General features: G+C 44.2%; 1 protein-coding gene across 2 annotated transcripts in view; it reads right to left on the bottom strand.

Annotated features, from left to right (window-relative positions):
- Window positions 1-24,006, bottom strand: part of TMEM94 (transmembrane protein 94) — a 177,251-nt gene that overhangs the window by 118,290 nt on the left and 34,955 nt on the right. For both annotated transcript variants that reach the window (XM_077459611.1, XM_077459610.1), the window contains exons 6-7: window positions 22,853-23,055; window positions 2,346-2,497 (exon numbers count right to left, since the gene is read on the bottom strand). In XM_077459611.1, the coding sequence (XP_077315737.1) occupies window positions 2,346-2,497; window positions 22,853-23,055 (355 nt within the window). The remainder of the gene's footprint in view (window positions 1-2,345; window positions 2,498-22,852; window positions 23,056-24,006) is intronic.

Here is a 24,006-nt window from a genome sequence, read left to right on the forward strand (position 1 = left end):
TAGGGGTGCCTCCTCTATAGAGGAGTAATGGAGCCACACATAGACAGCAGCATTGTCTGTATAGAGGACAGTGTTGGATAGACTAGCAGATTTAGATAGAATTTACATAAGTGACTAATTGATGAAATTATAACTCCAGCTAACACTTTATGAGCAGTTACAGAATAAAGGTTTTAACAATATGAATATAAGCGGATTATTATAAGCAACCAACATTAGTGGTAAATTGTTTCTCTCTACCCTCTAACTGCCACTTTTACTGTACAGCTCAGTCTGTTAAAGGAAGTTAAAAATAACTGCAGGATCACCAGATAAAAGTTACAGGGGGGCTCAGAAAAACAAAGACTGCTTTGCTAATGTTGGTGACAGACTGTATTATATATGTCATATTTATTATTGTGCCTTTAGTATCATTGTGCCCTTCTCAACTCATTGTGTCAAATTTTCCACAGTCACGTTACAACCAAAAATGTAAATTTATTTTATTGGGATTGTATGGGATAGACCAACACAAAGTGGCACATAATTGTGAAGAGGAAGGAAAATGATAAATGGTTTACAAATATGTGAAAAGTGTGGTGTGCATTTGTATTCAGCCCCCCTGAGTCAATAATTTGCAGATCCACCTTTCACCGCAATTACAGCTGCAAGTCTTTTTGCGGATATCTCTACAGCTTTGCACATCTAGAGTGACATGTTTGCCCATTCTTCTTTGCAAAATAGCTCAAGCTCTGTCAGATTGGATGGAGAGCGTCTAAACAGCAATTTTTAAGTCTTGCCACAGATTCTCAATTGGATTTAGGTCTGGACTTTGACTGGGCCATTCTAACACATGAATATGCTTTGATCTAAATCATTCCATTGTAGCTCTGGCTGTATGTTTAGGGTTGTTGTGCTGCTGGAAGGAGAACCTCCACCCCGGTCTCATGTCTTTTGCAGACTCTTAAGTTTTCTTCTAAGATTGCCCTGTATTCCCATCAAAAGCATCCCCACAACATGATGCTGCCACCACCAGGTTTCACGTGGGTATGGTGTGTTCAGGGTGATGTGCAATGTTCATTTTCTGCCACATGTAGCGTTTTGCTTTTAGGTCAAAAAGTTCAATTTTGGTCTCATCTTACCAGAGCACCTTCTTCCACATTTGCTGTTTCTCCCACATGGCTTCTTGAAAACGGGACTTCTTATTGCTTCCAACAATGGCTTTCTTCTTGCCACTCTTCCATAAAGGCCAGATTTGTGGAGTGCACGACTAATAGTTGTCCTGTGGACAGATTCTCCCACCTGAGCTGTGGATCTCTGCAGCTCCTCCAAAATTACCATGGACCTCTTGGCTGTTTCTCTGATTAATGCTCTCCTTGCCCAGCCTGTCAGTTTATGTGGACGACCATGTCTTCTTGGTAGGTTTGCAGTTGTGCCATCATATTTCCATTTTCAGATGGTGGATTGAACAGTGCTTCGTGAGATGTTCAAAGCTTGGGATATTTTTTTTTATAACCCAACTCTGCTTTAAACTTCTCCACAACTTTATCCCTAACCTGTCTGGCGTGTTCCTTGGCCTTCATGAGGCTGTTTGTTAACTAAGGTTCTCTAACAAACAGGGGCGGACTGACAACTCATGGGGCCCCCGGGCAATAGGAGATTATGGGGCCCCCAGGCAATCAGACAGGTAGGTACTGGAGAGGTGGGGTAGCTATAATCTAAGGATTTTTAGACCAAAAGGATGTCGGTAAGGGACATTTCAGAGAGAGATGTAAAAAAAACACAGATTTTTACATACTGTCCCTGGTTTTACTAAGGCTGGCAACCCTGATGGGGCCCCCTAGTGGCACGGGGCCCTCGGGCAGTGCCCGAGTGGCCCAATGGTCAGTCCGCCCCTGCTAACAAACCTCTGAGGGCTTCACAAAACAGCTGTATTTATGCCAAGATTAAATTTCACACAGGTGGACTTTTAGTTAGGGGTATCAGAGTAAAGGGGGCTGAACACAAATGTACGCCACACTTTTCAGATATTTATAAAAAAATTAAATTGAAAACCATTCATCATTTTCCTTCCACTTCACAATTATGTGCCACTTTGTGTTAATCTATCACATAAAATCCCAATAAAAAACATTTATGTTCTTGGTTGTAACATGACAAAATGCGGAAAATTTCAAGGGGTATGAATATTTTTTCAAGGCAGTGTAATTTATAAAAGGTTACTGGTATTGTAACTTATAAAAGAGAAGTAATTTTAATAGACTGTGAAAGTCTAGCTATGGGTGATTTATCTGTATGATAGCAAAGGCTGACTATACACACTGTATGAGTGCTCAGTAACCCCAGAGACCCACCCATAGTCTTACCTGACATTCTCAAGCACAGGAGTTTTCATGACACGAAACAGATGATGCTGCTGTGGTTCTTGTGGTACCTTCTTGCCTTCTGCGTGAGGAGATGGTGGTGGTGAGAAAGGAGGGAACAGATCTCCTGGTTCTAGAACTATGTGCTCATCATCCTGTGAATGAGAATATCAATAACTAAGAGGGAACGGTGCACAAGTTTTACTTTCTACCTTCACACACCATTACTAGCAGATGTCAGTAAAACATCACAAGGACAGGACATATACTGTAGGAAGCTGTAAGATACTACATAAGCCCTAAGTTTCGGAGAGAATAGACAATAAGCTAGGTTTTGGGCTGGTGTGGTTACTTCTTGCAGAGGTAAAAGTATCCTGATTTCAGGCAGTGCATATTTTGAGTTATTTTTGCATTGTTTACTCCAACAGGCTTTTTGAGACTAATATCACATTTTTACAGGACTACTCTTTCATATTTTGTGTTACTGTATTAAAGAGGAAGTAAACCCTTCCAAACAACTTGGACCTACAGGTAAGCCTAGATTAAGGCTTACCTGTAGGTCCAAGCAATATCTCCTAAACCTATATGGTTTAGGAGATATTTGCCCGAAAATGGGCACCGCTGTCTACGGCGCATGCGCCGTAGACAGCGGCGCGCAGGCGCACTAAATGCGGCAAATCCATGAATGGATTTGCCAAATTTGTCGACTCCCGTGCGCATGCGCGGGAGTGACGTCATCGCGGCTTCGCCGAGTGGCAGCGGCGGAGCTGCGAGACGCGACTCCCGTGCGCATGCGCGGGAGTGACGTCATCGCGGCTTCGCCGCTGTGATTCGTCGGAGCTGCGAGACGCCACCAGCAACATGGATGCGGCGGACTACAGGGATCAGCGGCGACTTCGCTGGCTCCTGTGTCAGGTAAGTGACACATAATGAGCTACTATGCGATGCATAGTAGTCCATTATGCTTTACCTTTGCAGGGAAAAAAAGAGGAAGTAAACCCATCAGGGTTTACTTCCTCTTTAAAGTGTCACTAAACCCTCATCATAAAAACTATCAGTAAATGGTTTATTACATGCTGTTGATACGCACTACGAGATTCGTTTTCTATATTCTGCAGAAAACCTTGTTGATCTTGCTACTCTCTATCTATACCCTCTGTCCATGTCCCCAATTCAGCTAGGGATTTTACAGAGCAGTGTTGGCAGCCCATGTGACCATAGTCACAAATGTGGACGTAAACACAGTGGTAAATGACAGCCCTTCCTCCCTCCTCATCCATGCCCACTAACTAGCTAAACACAATGGGGGTGGGATATTACATGTAGATTGATGGTGGTGTCACCTCCCTCTTACTCTAAGACACAGGCTGGAGGGGAGTGACACAGCCTGTGACTGGCAGGAATCCACCCCCATTATGTTATTTACACAAAATAATAAACATTTTGTATCAAATATATATTTGTTTGTAGTTTATTGATATTATTTATTTTTACTCTGTATTCCAAAGGCTGTTTTTTTTTTTTATCTTGAACATGTGACCGGCAGCAGAGGACTATGAGCTCCCCCTGCTTATGTTTCCTGCAGACAGGAAAGACCTGGGTCATGTGACTGTTGTATATCTATTAGGAAAAAGATATTTAGAAGTTTTTTTTCTTTTTCATGGGATCAGCCATCAATCCCAATCGTCTTAATCGTCAATTAAGACGATTAATAACATCTTATGAAAGGTGGCAAGAATCCATTAGCTTTACGTGCAGGATCGGTACTATGGAACCATCGATTGAAATACCTGCTGGAACAGGACGGAATAGAGCCAGCCTAAAAGTGAGACTCTTCTGTAATAGCAGGATGTTGGCTCGTTGTTGGTTGCATTTGGTATAAGATTTGGCCTCGCTTAGAAGCAATATTGAGGCCCTTAGCATTGTAAGAGCAAAGTTCCAGGAGCTGATGCGTTACAATCGTGTAAACCATGATGAAGTTAGGGTAAGGGAAAAAAAGGGGGCATAAGGGAAAAGAGGGAGGGGGGTAAAGGAAGATAAAGGGGTAGGATAAGTGGGGATGTAGAGGAGTGGAGGAAACGGTAAATAGAAAAAGAACAAAAAGACACAGGGGTAAGGCGCTCAAGGAGCATCACAAAAAACAAAACAAAAAGAAAAACACCCCAACGTGCCCGTGAGACACACGGCACCATGCGATTAATCATGGAATAGGCACAAACTGTGCCAGTCGTATGGAGGGAGAAGGTCAAAAGATAGGAATACCCGAGATGTGTTCCCAGCAGCTAAAAAAGCATACAGTACTAGTAGAAAAAATAAAGGTCACATCACAACTGATATTGTTAACAATCAACACCATACAAGAGCTCAAATGTAGTATTGACTATTTCAATAGAAACACTTAATCAGGACCATAGCATAATGAATTTACTGTATGTGGGTAGAGAACGGAAAAACATACAGAAGTCCCGGACAGCTGAAAACATATATACATAATGCAATAACTGATACAGAAAGTTGTTACCTACTGTATCAAATGGGGTATATAAGACCATATTGTGATGTATTCGTAAAAATAAAAAAAATAGGCCACAAAGGCAGTTGTTATTAAGTGGAAACCCAGTACTTTCATTCCCCTTGTGATACCGTTAGAAAAGCATGGGGGGTGAGAAAGTGCAAAGAAATGTAGCGATATGTTTTCTACATCTATTGCGCTGCTATGATTTTGAGGAAGTGGCAGTTAGAATGACTGGCCATGTATTATTATTATTATTATATAGAATTTATATAGCATCAACAGTTTCCGCAGCGCTTTACAATGTAGGGAGTAGGGATGAACCCCATCCCCCTCAGACACCCTGGGAAAGCCATGGGGAAGTTCCTGTGCTTCAGAGGGGGGCAGGGGTCACCCGGGTACATCACCGTGTGGCCTCACACACAGTTATATAAGAACTGTAAAAGGGAAGACGTGTCATACGGCGGGTGCCTCCCATGGAGGAGGGTTGGTTGCAGCTTTGTTTTTTCTTTTTCGGTCCGTCGGTGGCGTGAGAGAAGATGAATGGACTTTGTGGAACATTTTTATTTTTGATTATTTAATAAAGGACTTATCCCAAGCTGTGCCTTGTCTTTTGTACCATTTTGTCACTTTTTTTGTGAAATTGTAGAGGTACATTTCTACCTCCATTACCATTTCACACGGGGGGGGCGGGAGGCTGGGATCTGGGGGTTCCAGATTCCGATAAGCCCCCTGCCCATAGACTCCCACAACCACCGGGCAAGGGTTGTGGGGATGAGGTCCTTGTCCCCATCAAGATGGGGAGAAGGTGCTTTGAGGGGCTGCCCCAAAGCACCCTCCCCATGTTGAGGGCATGTGGCCTGGTACAGTTCAGGAGGGGGCGCTCTCTCATCCCCCCTCTTTTCCTGTGGCCTATCAGGTTGCGTGCTCGTCTGGTATGGATTTTTTTTTCAAAATTGGCGCATGGTTTCCCTTAAAATCCATACCAGACATGAATGGTCTGGTATGGATTTTGAAGGTCACCCCCACACAATTTTTTTTTAATATTTTGGCCCGGGGTTCCCCTCAATATCCATACCAGACCTGAAGGGCCTGGTATGGAATTTGTGGGGAGCCCCATGCAATTTTTTTTAAATTTTGGTTGGGGGTTCCCCTTAATATTCATTATCTGTATTGCCTGGACTGACAATTCATTATAGCCACGAGTACTTTTAAATTACGTTTTGCCTTTAGAAATGTCATTTTGGGCAGGGACTATTCTAAACACGAGGAAAATGCGCCACTTTACAGGCATACTATAGACACCCCCAAGTAAGAAATTTAAAGGAATATTTCACTTTTAGGCTGGGTTCACACTGCTGCGGGGGGAGATCCGGATGTGATTCGCACCGCAAATCACATCCGATCTCCGTAGCGCTGCGAGTTCAGCCATACAGATAGTATGGCTGAACTCGCAGCGGTCCCGCAGCAAACTCGCACGGGACCCTTTTTTTCGTCCGCAACAGAATCGGATCGCATGGGCGTTCACACCATGCGATCCGATTCTTGTGCGAGTCGGCGGATCGCACTGCGATATGCGATCGGATCTGGGGGTGTCATTAACATATCATTGACACTCCCAGCCGTTCGCATAGGGCAGTGTGAACTGCCGGCGGGAGTCGTGCGATGCGGGAAAACGCCGCGGATTCGCGGCGTTCCCGCATCGCAGCGGTGTGAACCTGGCCTTATTGTTTCACTTTAAGCATTATCAAATTCACTGCTCCCGAAAAAAAAAAAAGGACGTTTGTAAAACTTTTTTTTTGCATTGATATATGTCTCCTGGGGCAGGCCCTGGGTCCCCAAACACTTTTTTATGACAATAACTTGCATATAAGCCTTTAAAATTAACACTTGATTTTTCATGTTAATGTCCCATAGACTCTAACGGTGTTCCGGCAGCTTTTGAATTTGCCACGAACACTGCATATTGTTCAGTGTTCTGCAGAACATCCGAACAACCAACAGTACAATTCATAACAAGAGGGTTAAAGAAGCCCTGCTCATGCGAGCTTACAATCTAAGAGGGAGGGGCCGATGAAACAAAAAGGTAGGGACTGTGAGGGATGAACTGATGAGGGGAGTAGAAGATCTCGTTGTTAGCTGGAGGCAGGCTAGGCCACCCTGAAGAGATATGAGTTTTCAGGGATCGCCTAAAAGTGGACAGAGCAGGAGATAGCAGGACAGATTGGGGTAGTGAGTTCCAGAAGATGGGGGAGGCTCTGGAGAAGTCCTGGAGGAGAGCATGGGAGGAAGAGAGAAGGGAGCTAGAGAGCAGAAGGTATTGGGAGGAGCAGAGAGGACTGTTTGGGTGGTATTTGGAGATAAGTTTGGTGATGTAGCTCGGGGCAGAATTGTGAATGGCTCTGTAAGTTATTATTAGTGTTTTGAATTTTATTAGGTGGGCAATGGGAAGACAGTGGAGGGATTTGCAGAGAGGACTGGCGGAGACTGAACGGTTGGTAAGGTGGATGAGTCTGTCATGATAGACTGAAGAGGGGATAGCTTGCGGAGAGGTAGGGCCAATGAGGAGGGAGTTACAATAGTCAAGGTGAGCGATAACGAGAGTGTGAATAAGTTGATCAGTGGTCTTGATGGTTAGAAAGGGGCATATTTTGGAGATGTTTCAGAGGTGAAGTCTGGATGATTTGGACACCGATTGGATTTGGGGCTGAAAGGACAGGTCAGAGTCTAGGATTACACCTAGTACCTTGGCATAAGGGGAGGGACTGATGGTTGTATTCTTGATCTTGATGGAGAAGTCAGGGGGAGGGGCAGGAGCTGGAGGAAAAATTATGAGCTTAGTTTTAGAAAGATTGAGGAAGTGGTGCGACATCCATGTTGATATGTCAGTTAGTAAGTTAGTAAAGTGAGAGGAAACTGAAGGGGTGAGGAGTAGACAGATAGATTTGTGTGTCATCAGCATAGAGGTGGTTCCGGAAGCCATGGGAGTTTATTAACAGACCAAGAGGGGAGGTGTAAATGGAGAAGAGCAGGGGTCCAAGGACAGAACCTTGAAGTACCCCTACAGAAAGAAAAAATGGAGAGGAGGAAACAGTTGTAGGTAACACTGAAGGAGCGCTGGGATAGGTAAGAGGAGAGCCAGGAGAGAGCAGAGTCTTGAAGACCAAGAGAGTGGAGTTTTTTTTTTGAGGAGGAGGGGATGGTCAACAGTATCAAAGGCTGAAGGGAGATTGAGTAGTAAGAGTATGGCGTAATGGCCATTGCTTTTAGAAGTTAGTAGGTCATTAGTGAGTTTCAGTAGAGCAGTTTCAGTGGAGTGTCAAGAAGGTTGTCGTCAGTGAGGTAGGAGCTAAGATGGTTGTAGACTAAGCGTTCCACAAGTTGACGCAAACGGGAGCAAGGAGATGGGTCTCCAGTTGTTCAGGCTGGTGGGATCCAGTGAGAGCTTTTTAAGTATGGGGTGATCAGGGCATGTTTTAGAGGAGAGGGAAAGGTGCCAGTAGAGAGAGATTAAAGATGTGCGTGAAGGAGCATACGATAGAAGAGGAGGGCGATTGTAGTAGATGTGAGGGAACAGGATCCAGGGGACAGGTGGTAAGGCGGGTTTCTGAGAAAACTTCATGACCTCTTCCCTAGTAGCAAGGTCAAAAGAGGAGAGCGTTGAGAGTGGATTAGTACAGGGTATGTTAAGTGGGTTAGATGTCTGTGCAGTGGCGATATCCCCACAACGTGAAGGATATCCCCTCAAAGTCTTCAACAGGGGCAAGATGCCCCTGTTGAAGACTGAGGTCGAAACGCGTAGGGATAGCAGTTGTCTGCTCCCCAGATTGCTATTTTTTATGTATCACGTGATTTTATATTTTTAGTTCTGTTCATCGAAAAAAATTTCAATAAACCATCATTGGTTGTATTTCACCATGCGAAGCGTCTTCTATGCTCTATTTCCTTCATGGTGAACTCTTACGGGACGTCTGGCATCAAGTTCGATCGCAGTGTTTGGCACAGAAATCCCACTCACCTTTCCTATCCATAGACCGTGAGGAACCCTGAGAGGAAAACACATTGGGTCGGTGTACTGGGGTGAGTGGCCGGAGCCCCCCCATAAGCTCGCAAGACACACTACTATAAGGTGGATGTGTCCAACCCATCTGGTAAGGGTACTTATTCTTTCTACTTGCTTACAATTCAGTTCCAAGAGTCGCCAAGGGCGGAGAACGTAGCAGGATAATTCACCCTGAATGCCACCTGCGGACTTGCAATTTAGCTTGAGACGCACCAGAGTGAATAATTTTTTGGGACTGTTCTAAAATATTTCATGAACTTTTGCATTTACTTGCTTGTATTGTCAGTTATGCACATTATTTACTTCTTTCACCTATTTAAATAGGTGCCTTCAAGCGCAGCACTTATTGTATTTATGTTATGTGAACTTGGTTTGTTTGTGTGCTAGCAGCTGGGCTGTGTTTTTCACAGAAATTTTTGTAGTTTTATCACTTTTCCTTTCACTTGTTTTTGTTTGAATCAGCGCAGTGTTTTCTTTTTGTTTTTTTGCGGCTTTACAACTGGCAGACAAGTGTCTGATACCACAAGAAGACTGATTGACATCCTTCACCACGCTGAGACCAGTGTGACGCCTTCTCTGCTCCTATCACTGGATGCAGGGAAGGCATTCGACAGAATACATTGGAAATATCTACAGCAAGTCCTCCAGAAGTTTGGGTTTAGGGGGCAAATACTGAATGCCTTCCTTGTACTATACACCTCTCCCTCAGCCCAAATATTCTCAGCTGATATGCTATCCCATCCCTTCACCATAACCAACGGAAACCAGGCAGGGGTGCCCATTATCCCCACTGATTTTCAATCTGCTTATGGAACCCCTCGTGGAGCACATCAGACAAGACCCTAAAATAACAGGCTTTGAAATAGTTCACAAGACAAACAAGATAAGTCTGTTCACGGATGACGTCGTCCTTATGCTCACCAACTCAACATCTTCCCCGATAGAAGTACAAAATGCCCTCCAATGGTTGAGGAGCGTTTCCTACTACAAAGTAAATGCAACAAAATCATATATCATTTACCTGGGCCTAAACACCACTACCAGAAACCTACTCCAAGCCCAAACACCCTTCACATGGGTTGAAAAATACATATCATACCTCGGGGTGCAACTGACAAAAATCAACTAAATAGATTTTAAAACAGCTTACCTGTAAAATCCTCTTATTTGATGTACATCAGGGGACAAAGAGCCATAGTAATAACTATGTGGGTTATGTTGGCGTATCAGGTGTTGGACACTGGCACGCCCCTTAAGCGTGAACTTCCCCCCATATAACCTCTCCTATTACTGGGAGTCCTCAGTTTTGTAGCCAAGCAATCAAAGTGTATAAGAAGAAGGGAGGGACCTCTGTGTCCCCTGATGTACATCAAAGAAAAGCATTTTACAGGTAAGCTGTTTTAAAAATCCTATTTTCTTTTCTTGCATCAGGGGACACAGGGCCATAGTAATAATTATGTGGGATGTCCCATAGCAATGGCAACTGAAGGGGGGAGACAGAATCAAGGAAACAGGAGGCCAGAGGACTCATACTGCAGCCTGCAGTGTATGCTGTGCCCAAAAGGCAATAGCCTCATGACCTTTAATATCGATTTGGTAAAATCGGATAAACGTCTGCACCGAAGACCAAGTTGCGGTCTTACAGATCTGAGCCATAGAGGCCCGATGATGCACCACCCAAGAGGCACCAATCTGGATGAGTGTGCTCTTAATATGAGAAGGAAGAATTTTCTTCTTTAAGCTGAAGCTTGATCAATCACTTGACAACCCCATTTGGAAAATAATGGATCTTGACGCTGCCTGTCCATATCTTGGACCCTCTGGCAGTACAAACAAAACCTGTGTTTTGCGAACCTGAGTGGTCGCCTTTAAATTGATTCTGAGACTGTAGTGCTTTCTCTTCCCCAGATTTAGGCTTCTGGGGAGAAAGAAGGAAGAATAATATCTTGGTTTAAATGAAAACCTGTTACCACTTTTGGTAAGAATTCAGGATGAAGACATCAAACCACCTCATCCTTATGCATGATGAAATATGGCTCTTACAAGACAGAGCCGTTAGTTCTGATACTCTTCTAGCAGAAGAAATGGCAAGCAAAAAAGATTATCTGTCTTGTCAAAGAGAATTTCTCGTAAGGTTCAAACGGCTGATTCAGCAAAGCCGAAAAAAACTATTTTAAATCCTAAGGATTTAAAAGGTGCCTTGATAGGGGAATAAACCGCGTTAACCCCTAAATAAGCTACGCACCAAGTGTGGGAAGCAAGAGGCCATAGGAAAATACTTTGACGCGGCCTGGATCTGGCTCTTGATGTCAAGGCCAGCTTATTTCAGATACCATATGCAGGGATCCTGCCTACTGACATACTTCCTGGGGTGCCAACCCCTGGATCCATACCAAGAAACCTATGCCTTCCAGATTGTATAGTAAGTGATTCTGGAAGCCGGCTTCCTGGCATTACTCAAAGTAGACACTACAGAAGAAGATCACCCACAATCTTTTATAGAGTGGGATTCAACAGTCAAACCTGTTAAACTCCTTGTCCGTAAAGTAGGATGAAATACCGGGCCTTGTGCAAGAAGGTGTGGCTATAATGGCAAAGTCGAAAGGACTTCTACTGCACTCTTTATGATCTCGATAAATTAAGATCTTCTGGGACCCGGCTGGGGCCACCAGAATCACCTCCTTCTGTTCCTGCTTAATCCTGCGGAGAAGGCGCGGAAGTAGCAGAGCTGGAGGAAATGCATAGATCAGTGAGAACTGATCCCCTGGGAAGACGAATGCGTCTGTTCCACCTACTAGCGGAACCCTTGTTTGACATAAAGTTGTCGACCTTATTAATGAATCTGGACGCGAATAGGTCCATGTCTGGAGAACCCCATCTGACATATTGCCGATAGGCAAGGAATGTTGTGTTCTGCCAAAGCTAGAACATTATTCACCTCTTTTTTTGGGCTGCACTACTTCTCGTGCCTCCCCTGGTGATCGATGTAAGCCACTGCAGTGGCTCTGTCAGACTGAATCCTGTTAGGACAGTCCCGTAATCTGACCGCCAAGATTCTATGGCCAGGTGTACTGCCTGAAACTTCCAACAAAGTTGATAGGCAAGGTCCTCTAACCTGGACCATCTCCCCTGGACAGAATCTTCTTCCAGTGCTGCTCCCCAGCCTAGAAGGCTGGCATCTGTTGTTAACACCTTGCAGGATAAAGATTTTCCCTCCTGCTGGATAACCACCACCAATTTAGGCTCTGACCTATGTTGGGAGCCAAGCGCATTGGAAACAAACAAAGCCTGAATCCTCTTTATTCCAGACAGACAGGATGGTGTCTTGAAGCAGTCTTTGAATAAAACTGCGCGTAAGGGACAGCCCCCTGAAGGAGGCCACCATTTCCCCTAAAAATCTCCTGCAGCCGAATGAAGGAATTTTCCTTTATCCTGATAAGTTGAATTAGTCCTACAATGGAACTGATTCACATCTGGGGTAAGAATACTTTCTTCTGTATGGTATCTATAACCTGCCCCCAAGTAACCTCCTTGATGGATTTAGGAATCTTCCTAGGCTGAGAATTCAACCTAGAGATTTCAGATATCTACAGCTGAGATCAGACTCTGTTTTTAGACCTGAGACTGAATGATCTAATTAAAAGTAGATCCTTTTAATAGGCTAGGACCGTTATGCCTTGAGCCCCCAACCTGGCTAAAAGAGGTGCCAGAATATTTTAGAACACTCGTAGTGCTGTGGCTAAGCCGTATGGCAGTGCCACGATTGAAAAAATAATTTTATAATTTCAAAACGCAAAAATTTCTGGTAAGCGGGAAACTTTGGCACATGGAGATATGCAACTCCCCTCCTTGCAGGATGGACACAGCTGATCGAATTATGAAAGGATCGGATGTTCATGTGCCGATTCAGATCTCCAGGATCTAGAATGGGTCTTAACTCTCTGTTTGGCTCTGAGACCTTAAAAGGAGAGACTTCTCTTCTTTCCTTTTCTCAGTTTTTTTTTTCTCTGGAACCTTAGGAACATTCTTTGAGGCGGCGGACACTCTTGCATAAAGACTGCCGCATCAGCAGCCCCAAGGACCCCACAGGCAGCAACCAAACAGGACCCGAACCCCGGACCCTCAGATCGAAAGCCGACTGGGCCATCCGGGCTCTTGAAACTCTAGATGTAACCTAGAGAAGAAAAACACTGAAATCCCTTTGTTCTTAACATTGTTCCTGCCAGACTGAGAATCGCAGGACCTTTCCCCTCACCCGAACGAGTGGGGGTGCTCCTTCATGAGAAGGCCTTAGCATTCTGCTTTATGGGCTTTCTGCCCCCAAGATCCTGGTGCTTCTCCTGGGAACTAAGGCATAGGAGAGGCTGCACGATTAAAGGAGAACTGTCTGAACATCCTTTTACTGGTAAAGAGAGCTTTACTCCTTTTGGATGTACTTATCCATTCTAAATAGTCGTACCCCAGAAAGGGACACAGACTGGCTAAGGGTTTTCACCTGGTGCTTCGGCGGATTAATATTTCAGCCACGGACCTCTGCAAAAATGCACTAGTCCAAGTATAAGTAATAGGGCTTAAACGACCGAGTCCATAGCATCTGTGAGACAGTGAGTCAAATACACCAGCCCCTTGCTGGGCCTACTGATCAGGCAGAACTTTCAGGTATCTCACACCTGTTCCTTAACCCCTTGGAGTCCATATTTCAATGCACTGGCGTGACTCAAAATGTGCTCCACCAAAATAGTGGAGCAGACGTTAAAGAGTTAATGGACTGAGCTACTCCAATTGCAGCCAGAACTGCAAAAGACATCTGGTCTTTAAAAGGAAAATCCAACCTTAACTTGCTGGATCCATTAACATCAGTGCATTATCCACTGGACATGTGAGACTCTGCTCACTGAGGTGATTGCAGCATTAATAGCTGGAACCCCCATTTCTTTCACAGAAATGTTCCCATTCAGAATACATAGCTATGCATGAATAGGAAAAACATCCCCAGGTTGGGGAGGTTCAAATGAACCCTATTAGAGGTTGATACCTCAAGAACCTGTACTGCAGGCAACAAAAGGGTTAAGTAAAGGAGTAGACAAACACCTGACTTGTGCGGCTACTCCCTCCCTGTTAGGATCCTCCGAAGAGGAAAAATAAGTATCTTCCAATATTTGTGAAGATCTACCTGATCCCCAGCCTCCTGCACCTCAACAAAAGGGCCCAGAGGACTAGATGGGAATCTGCTATGTTTAATCCTACTATGGAGAGACATCATAGCTTTAAAAGCTTTTAAATGGTAGAAGAAAAAGCCTGTTTGTATGAAATACACAGGGACAGAAGTGTTCTACCCTTGACGGCTCATCTGACTGGCCGTATTTTTCTTTTTACCTCTCAGGGGAGGAAGACATTCTTTTGGAAGGGTTTTTAGTTTGTTATATACCATTAACCCCTTAGAACCCTTAGAAGAGTTCCTGGTCCCTTTGTCACTCATAGCTTACAGTACAAAGCAGAGGCAGTACCAGCAAAAATGTTACACTTGCTAGGCTATAGTACAGTATAAGAGCTGCTATTAGTCCTAGCTATACAGTATAATGTTGTCACCAAAAGGGGGATGCCCGTCACCAAACCTGACCAGCAACCACTCTGCTCTGTCCCTCCACCGCCAGACTGCAGCTTTTCCTGTATAGGTTAGATTACTTCCTCCACATGTGGCCGGCATCTGACGCCATTTAGCCACGCCCCTCCTTCCTCTTTCAATAGGGAATTAGGGAAGTGTGTGAGCGCAAGCATTATGGCAGGCGGCAGCGGGGGGGTAAATCCTCTGCCTGACGAGTGCCCGCGACTTGCCCAAAAAAACTTTTTTTTTTATTGAGAAAAAGGCAGCTGGCTGGCATTAAAAGGATCGAAAACTGCTAATCTGGGGGCCCAGGAAGTAATCAGACCCCCCTTCATACCTGAGGGTCTGAGCTGGCTTGAACGGAGAGGAGAGTGGAGCTTCTGCTGTTTCCAGCGTCAGACTGGTGAGTGGCTCAATACAGCCTCCAGTGGTGACACATAGACATGACAACACAATACATGGAAGGAGAGATTCCTGAGAAAATCTCCCCTACCTTTCCTTGCAGCAGGGTTTATCAGAGATAAAAAAAAAACAATCTTCACCCTTCACGGTAGGCTCCAAGACCTTGAAAGGAAACTTTCAGGAACAGGGGTACACTCAGGTAATCGCGCAATCCTGGACCTGCGAGAAGACCCTGCCAGTAAACTTTTATTGCCTTTACTACCAAAAAGTACTGGATCCCAGGGCCCAGCTTTAAAATCAATCGCAAGCAAAACCTTGTGTCTTCGGATGACAAGGCCCGGGTACCATTCATTTAGTCCATTACGGAGACATCAGAATGGATCCGGTCAGGATGGCTGGCTCTCATCAAAGGATTACTGCCCGTGGAGCTCAGTACAACACATCCTTACATGTGCCCAACACCTTAGACACTGGCGAAAAAAATGAGGACTCCCAGTAATGGGGGAACTTCATGCCTTAAGGGGCGTGCCAGTGTCCAGCACCTGATACGCCGATATAGCCCACAGTTATTGCTATGGCGCTGTGTCCCCTCATGCAAGAAAAGAAAAAATCTTTTTAATTAGAAGTTCAAACCATTCCTCACCAAACTACAAAAGGATGTCCAGCAATTGGCTAAACACGAATTGACATGGACAGGCAGACTCGCAGGTTTCAAAATGTTACAGCTACCTCAATTACTTATTACTTATTTCAAACCATTCCCATCCCTATCCCGGCATCTTATTTCAAATCCCTCCAAACAATTCTTAAACTACTATGGCAGTGAAAAAAACCTAGATGCGCAAAAACTACACCCACTAAAACATAAATGTGTAGGGGGCGGGGTCTATTGACTTAGAAGATTATTAATGGCCCTTGATTCTGACCCAAATGCAGGACTGATTCCGGAAACACCCCCAAACTTTATTTAGCATCATCCAATAGCCATCCTACAACACTGTACTATGGACCTCTCTGAAACACTGGGCATCATCAGGACTGAAATACATACAAGACATAGTTCAGGGGGCCGATCTACTATCGTTCCCACAACTACAACAGAAATACAATCTTCCTCACGCAGAATCCTTCACCTACACTCGAGTTAAACATTGCTTCTCTCAATAGCCACACCAATGTACACACTTCCTATTAATTTATGGAAATACCTGACTGACCCCACCTCGAAACTGAAGGGCATTTCCCTTTTTTTACAACGCCTTTCATCAAAAACAGTGTTTACCAAATTAAAACTTCACCTTCACTGGGACAAAGACTTGGGCAAAACTTTCACTGATGCTCAATGGCAGGCAGACTTACGCTCTATATACAAAGTCACTCACAACTCTGCGTTTTGGGAACTCACACAAAAATATCACTAATGTGGTATCTCACACCCACCAAATTGGCATCATCCAGCAAAAAACAAAACAAAAAAAAAAAAAAAAAAAAAACAGATTTATGTTGGAAATGCAACTCGGTTAAAGGAGACCTACTTCACATCCTTTGGTCTTGTGCTTCCATACAAACATATTGTAAAATCATTTTTTGCATCTTGTCAGACATAGCATAAAGCCAAATACCTTCCACACCTACATTAGCATACATTACACATCACGACGACCTATCACACTTTTGAAGGGCCTTAATATTTCTAAAACATAGCATGTACATACTAAGAATTACACTGCAAAATAAATTCTATTGAAGAAAGAGAAAAAAATATATATATATATACATTACCTGTAGTTTTAGTAGTGCAGTTGTCCGCTGGGGAGAGCATTGGTCCAGGCAGCAGGCAGGGACGTGCTTAGCAACAACAAAAGTAATTATCCAGGCAGCAGGCAGAAATATTGTCTATAGTCAGTACAGGGATAATGTCAGCACAGCCAAAGCATTTGTCCAAAGGAATTGTCCAGGCAGAGACATGGTCAGCACAGCCAAAATATTGGTCCTGGTACACGGTTACCTGCAGACACTTACACACACCTATTGTACCACTCTACAGTCCTTCATAAACATAGTGCCTCTTACAGTTAAATATTTCCATAGCACATGTAGCATGCAGAGGTGTAGTCAGTTCATGCTGCAGGCAGAGGCATGATGGCAGTAAGTCAGCAGCAGGCTGAGGGCCTCGGTCAGGCAAGACCTGGATACAGGGGTAGAGACTTCACCCACCCAAATCTCTTTGAAGCCCCTGGACTCCAGACCCTAATCCGGAAATGACAAAACCCGGAGAAATCCAAAAAATTTGTTTTCTCCATCCGGAAAAGCAATTCTGGAGACCCTCACATATGTGAGACCCCTGTGTACTACAGTAGCAGGGCAACAGATCAGTCCAAGCGGTAGTCAGAAGCATAATTGATAAAACAGGCCAGGGTCAGTTCATGTGGAAACAGTCCAAGCGGTAGGCAGAGGCATGGTCGAAAAACAGGACAGGGTCAGTTCACGTGGAAGGCAGTGGCATGGTTATTTGAGGAAGCATGGAAAATGGTCAGCAGAGATGATGAAAATGGGGAAATGGTTAAAAATATGGGCTGATATTTTAGGCATGTATGATAACGTTGGAAGCATTTGCCTATGTATAGGCCAGGTTGGGAGGGACACTTGGGACAATGGTAGCTGGTATCTCCTCAAACTCCTCTTTCCCTGCATATGCGACATCTTTTCTGGTGTGTTCGGCCTGCTTCAGATGGTGGAATGCTGTCTGGGAAGTGGCACTTATGACAGCATCAGAGCGAAGGGTTTTTTTTGGGGGGGGGGGGGGGGAGGGGTCTTTACTGATAGACGAGGGATCGCACTATTTCTTTGATTCATTTTAGGAAGGAAGTCGGGCTCTCCGTGGATTTGGTGCAGGTGATATATACATTGTAAATGGCCAAATGAAAAATATAAATTGCAACTTTCTTATACCAGAAATGGGACTTTGCTAAAATAGGGCTGAAGCATTTGGTCATTGAAATCCATCCACCCCCCCACATATATAAAGATTATAATTCTTGGACGCATGTTGGTTTTTGAATGGGACCATGTCTTCCAGGAATCTCGACTGATGTCATTATGGGTGGTGGACAACATGTATAGAGCCCTTCACCTCAAGGCCAGCACTTTGTCGTTCTCATTGTTGCTTTTCCCCCCTTCGTATTTCTTTTGCTAGGAATATATTGTTTTATTCCTAGCCGGCCTCTAAAGTGTATCAGGGACTCATCCACACATATATTCTGATCAGGGACATAAAGTTCAGCAAATCTTTGGGAATAATTAATTAATTTATATATATTATATATATATATATATATATATATACATATACATACACACATATACACACACACAGTGCCTTGCGAAAGTATTCGGCCCCCTTGAACTTTTCGAGCTTTTGCCACATCTCAGGCTTCAAACATAAAGATATAAAATTTTAATTTTTTGTGAAGAATCACCAACAAGTGGGACACAATTGTGAAGTGGAATGAAATCTATTGGATATTTTAAACTTTTTTAGCAAATAAAAAACTGAAAAGTGGTGCGTGCAAAATTATTCGGCCCCTTTACTTTCAGTGCAGCAAACTCACTTCAGAAGTTCAGCGAGGATCTCTGAATGATCCAATGTTGTCCTAAATGACTGATGGTGATAAATAGAATCCACCTGTGTGTAATCAAGTCTCTGTATAAATGCACCTGCTCTGTGATAGTCTCAGGGTTCTGTTGAAAGCGCAGAGAGCATCATGAAGACCAAGGAACACACCAGGCAGGTCCGTAATACTGTTGTGGAGAAGTTTAAAGCCGGATTTGGATACAAAAAGATTTCCCAAGCTTTAAACATCCCAAGGAGCACTGTGCAAGTGATCATTTTGAAATGGAAGGAGTATCAGACCACTGCAAATCTACCAAGACCTGGCCGTCCCTCTAAACTTTCAGCTCAGACAAGGAGAAGACTGATCAGAGATGCAGCAAAGAGGCCCATGATCACTCTGGATGAACTGCAGAGAACTACAGCTGAGGTGGGAGAGTCTGTCCATAGGACAACAATCAGTTGTACACTGCACAAATCTGGCCTTTATGGAAGAGTGGCAAGAAGAAAGCCATTGTGTCCCACTTGTTGGTGATTCTTCACAAAAAATAAAAATGTTATATCTTTATGTTTGAAGCCTGAAATGTGGCAAAAGGTTGAAAAGCTCAAGGGGGCTGAATACTTTCGCAAGGCACTGTAATTTATATATATATACACATATACACACATACACAAATTTTATATAATTTGTCATTGTTTAGATGATCCCCGGGAGGGCACTTGGTGTTGTCGCTGAAGTTAAGGAAGTGCATATTCATCTCATATCAGGACCTGGGCATTACTGAGGAATAAATGGGCGGGTGGACCAGTAGGCATATTCTTCAATCACCGGCGAGCGACAGAGGACAGTCACCGACGGGCGACAGGTGCACCACTGATGGCAGCAGGTGCACTGATGGGTACTGTTGGCAGACAGGTGCATTGGGGGGGGGGGGGCGACAGTAACACTGCTGGGCACTGATGAATACAGTCACACTGCTGATGGGGCAATGTGACAGGATCTTTTTATTCAGGTGCTTAGTGCAGTACAATACAGATCTGTAACTCACTGCTCTGGCACTGGACACTGGAAACGGTGTGTGAGGAGAGAAGAGCTAGTAACAGCCTGGTACTGGTCTGTGTTTACATTTGTGATCATTCACAGCTGATCATGGGGTAAACAGCCACGATCATTTCACTGTTTACCCAGTGACAAGCAGTGTCCTGGGGACCCGCCACCCCCAACAGTGCCACGCGCTCCCGATCGTGTGCATGGGCCGGTTAAATGGGACGATGTTCGCCAGAACGAGAGCCGCCCCGCTCCGCCATCATTGTACTATACGGTAAGTGAGAGGTGGTCATATATTAACAAATTATAGATTAGCTAATAGAGGGGACTCTTAAACTGGCCATACACTTAGTTTTTTCATCCAGCAAGTGGAAACTTAAAGCGGGGTTCCACCCAAAATTGGAACTTCCACGCATTTGTCTCCTCTCCCCCTCCGGTGCCACAATTGGGGGGGGGGGGGGTGTCAGAATACCTGTCTTTGACAGGTATCCTGTTCCCACTTCTGGGAGTCCGGGCAACGGCCCGTGACATCGCTGCGGGGCTCCCTCCTCCTCTCCCTGTCGCTGGGCCAGTAGGAGAGAGGAGCGGGGCCTCACGCATGCGCATTAGGGTTCCCGGCGTGAAGCCGTAAGGCTACACTGCTGGGTACCCTTAACCGCAATGGCAGCATCAGACAGCTGATGGAAACAGCTGCGGTGCCGACCTTGCGGAACTCCAGGACAGGTAAGTGTCCTATTGTTAAAAGCAAGCAGCTGCAGTATGTGTAGATGCTGACTTTTTGGGGGGGGGGGGGGGGGGCGAAAAATCGCTTTAACAGAAGCCTCCATCCACACAAAGTAGATAGATAGGGTCCTTTTAGGGACATTGTATTCTGACAGCTACTCCTCCCGAAATCTGCAAGAATACACTGATCATGGGGTGCAGCAGCCGATTGAGAAAAAATGTCCAACTTGTCCATTCGACAGATGTCAACCAAATGATTGATTTCTGTTGCCAAAAGACTGCCACACTGATGGAAATTTGATTAGTGTGTAAGGTCAGCTTTAGCAGCAAACTGTATTTTAGAGGTTTACAGTTTCAAAAAAAAATTAAAAAAATTAAAAAGTGTATTATATTCGACTTTTTGAATTGAATATGAATTTACTGTCATCCATTATTGCCACCTTGAGCGCAAGAAAAGCTTAAAAAATAAATAAAATAAATAAAAAGCATCCCTTTAAATTCTATGCATGTCTTCACTCCATTGTGCTTCCGATGATGTTAAAAAAAAAAAAACATTTAAAAAAAATAAAAAATAAATAAAAAAAAAAAACACACACACACCAAAAACGCACCCCCCCCTGCTGAAATGCATTTAAACGCAGTAAAAAGACATCAATAACGCATCCGTTTTACGTTTTTGAGTCATATGCCCTATAAAAAACACACCATAAGCACAGTAAAATTCCGGTGAAAATACAGCAAAATAACATTTAATCTTTTTCTCTAGTGGCAAAATGGCGAAAAACGTCAGTGAATCCCTAGTGTATTTGCTCTTTTCGTTAACAACTGTGGGGATAAGATATTAGCCATACAGGGGGTGTATTATTATCAATGAGTCAGTTAAATCTTATGCCGCGTACACACGGGCGGACTGTATGGCGTACTTAGTCCGTCGAAACACATTTCAGCGGACAGTCCGCTCGTGTGTGGGCTTCAGCTGACTTTTTCAGCGTGCAGTCTGGCGTAATAAGTATTTCGGATTTTTCGAAATTGTCCGTCGTACTTTGGTTTCAGCGGACAATCCGCTCGTCAGTAGGCTAGTTCGACGTACTAAGAATGGCGCATGCTCAGAAAGGATTTACACGGCGGAAGGGTGCTTTGCTGTGTATTGGACTTCCTATTTCTAGTCCCGTCGTACGTGCTGTACACGTCATCGCGCAAGCTTTCGGCGGAATGTTTGTGCATCCGTGTGTGGTCAAGTCCGTTCAGTCGAAAGTATGACGGACTGTCCGTCGGATTGTATGACGGACTAAGTACGCCATACAGTCCGCTCGTGTGTACGCGGCATTAGACTTACCTAATGAGAAAGAGCAGCAAGGCAAACTGCAGGGCAGGAAGCAGAGCTCCCCCCCCCCCCCCCCATGTACACTATATTACCAAAAGTATTGGGATGCCTGCCTTTACACGCACATGAACTTTAATAGCATCCCAGTCTTAGTCCGTAGGGTTCAAAATTCAGTTGACCCACCCTTTGCAGCTATAACAGCTTCAACTCTTCTGGGAAGGCTGTCCACAAGGTAACAGGACACGCCTATGGGAACATTTGACCATTCTTCCTGAAGAGCATTTGCGAGGTCAGGCACTGATGTGGACAAGAAGGCCTGGCTCGCAGTCTCTGCTCTAATTTACCCCAAAGATATTCTAATCGGGTTGAGGTCAGGATTCTGTGCAGGTCAGTCAAGTTCCTCCACCCCAAACTCACTCATGCATGTCTTCATAGTCCTTGCTTTGTGCACTGGTCCAAATCATTTGGTGGAGGGGGAGGATTATGAAGTGGGGTTGTTTTTCAGGGGTTGAGAACCAGTTCCAGTGAAGAGAACTTATAAGGCGTCAGCATACCAAGACATTTTGGACAATTGCATGCTCCCAACTTTGTGGGAATGGTTTGGGGATGGCCCCTTCCTGTTCCAACATGACTGCACACCAGTGCACAAAGCAAGGTCCATAAAGACATTGATAAATGAGTTTGGGGTGGAGGAATTTGACTGAGCTGCACAGAGTCCTGACCTCAACCCAATAGAATACCTTTGGGATGAATTAGTGCGGACGTTGTGAGCCAGGCCATCCAAAATCAGTGCCTGGCCACACAAATGTGCTTCTGGAAGAATGGCCAAACATTCCCATTGAAGCTGTTACAGCTGCAAAGGGTGGGCCAACCCAACTCAACATTTACTATGATAATCTGCAAAATTGGTTACTAGGCATTAATGCCTTTTTGAGCAGCATGCTTTTTGTCACAAGGGAGAACGTTTATTTTTATTTTTTTGAGAAACTGAAAATTAGGAGAACAGAAGTCTCATTTTTTTTTCAGAGGTGGGAGGGCAGAGGGGCCCTGCATGTGCTGAAATGTGGCTGAAGGGAAATGGAAAAGGCTAACTTGATAAATGAGATAAAATGATAAAAGGATGATAAACTAATCAGTGTTACAATTCATACTTTTATTAAACAATGCTTTTATTTATTTATTTTTATTTTTTTTAAGCATTAAAAGTATCTCTCCCTACTTACCTTCATTCCCCTGAGTGATGCAAATGACTCCTGTCCAGGCCTTAAAGCAATGACATCTCCATCCACCAGCAGGCTTACTGGAAGGTTAACAAGCCGCCCATCTCTATAAACCCAGTGAAGGGACCATGACGGTGCTGATGGCATGTATAAGTCAGGGTACATGCTGTCTGCCCACACCAATTCATACCCATTGTTCAGAGCCTCTGGAGAGATAAAAAGTCAGTATTAGTATCCAATCATAAATATAATATAGCCAGTATGTGCCCCACATCAGGTTACAGATTCAAGGCTCCATGCACACTAGCCTTTTTTTAAGCTCCTAGAAGCTAAACAGTGTTATCCTATGTGCCCATGCACATTACTTTAGGTTATTAGTGTTTTTAAACCTCAGCATCTAGGAGGAGAAAGAAAAAAAGTTTCTTGGTGCGTTTTTCCAAAGGAAGCGCTCCTAATAGCATTTGTTTAGCTTTTTTTTCCCCCCTTTTATTGCGAAAATGCTAATAAAACGTGAATGCTCCTAAACGCTGCTATAACGCTACTACAAAAAGCTATTACCAGAGTTTTTTTATCCAGAATTTTTTTTAGCTGAAAAAAAAAAAACAACCCGCTAGTGTACATGGAGCCTAATACCTTTTTAATTCAAACTGTAAACATAGTCAACAATAAAAATCTCATATGTAATAGAGCGCTCACACGTAATCACAAGGGGTTTAGTTAGTTATTAATGTGAGTGTTGTACATAAAAACATACCAGATCCATATCCTATCAGAAACCCTTCCCTGATGTCAATTCCTTAAATAAGGTGACAAGGCCGGCATAGAACCATTAAAATGGCAATCAGCTTGGTTACCCCAGTGTGCACCATTCAGTACAGGACTGCACCTGTAGGTGTGGACATAACCTATGTCTAAAGCCTGGTACACAGTGCTAGGTGTTTGTTTTCATTCAACCCAACGGGATGTATAAAAAAAAAACGAAAAAAAACACAACACCCGACAGCTCAGGTCAGAGCTGATGTACTAACATCAGATTGTTAGCACATCAACTACCCCCCACCGCTCTATTGTGTTCTAACAGGGGGAACCCTGAGAGCACTGATCGGGAGTCAGTCAGCAGACCTGACCTACTACGGTCATACTTCTTCAACAGAAGC

The sequence above is a fragment of the Lithobates pipiens genome, unplaced genomic scaffold (assembly GCF_037356315.1).
Source record: "Lithobates pipiens isolate NorthernLeopardFrog02 unplaced genomic scaffold, aLitPip1_a1.2 Scaffold_28, whole genome shotgun sequence".
In the NCBI taxonomy this organism is placed as follows: Eukaryota; Metazoa; Chordata; class Amphibia; order Anura; family Ranidae; genus Lithobates; species Lithobates pipiens.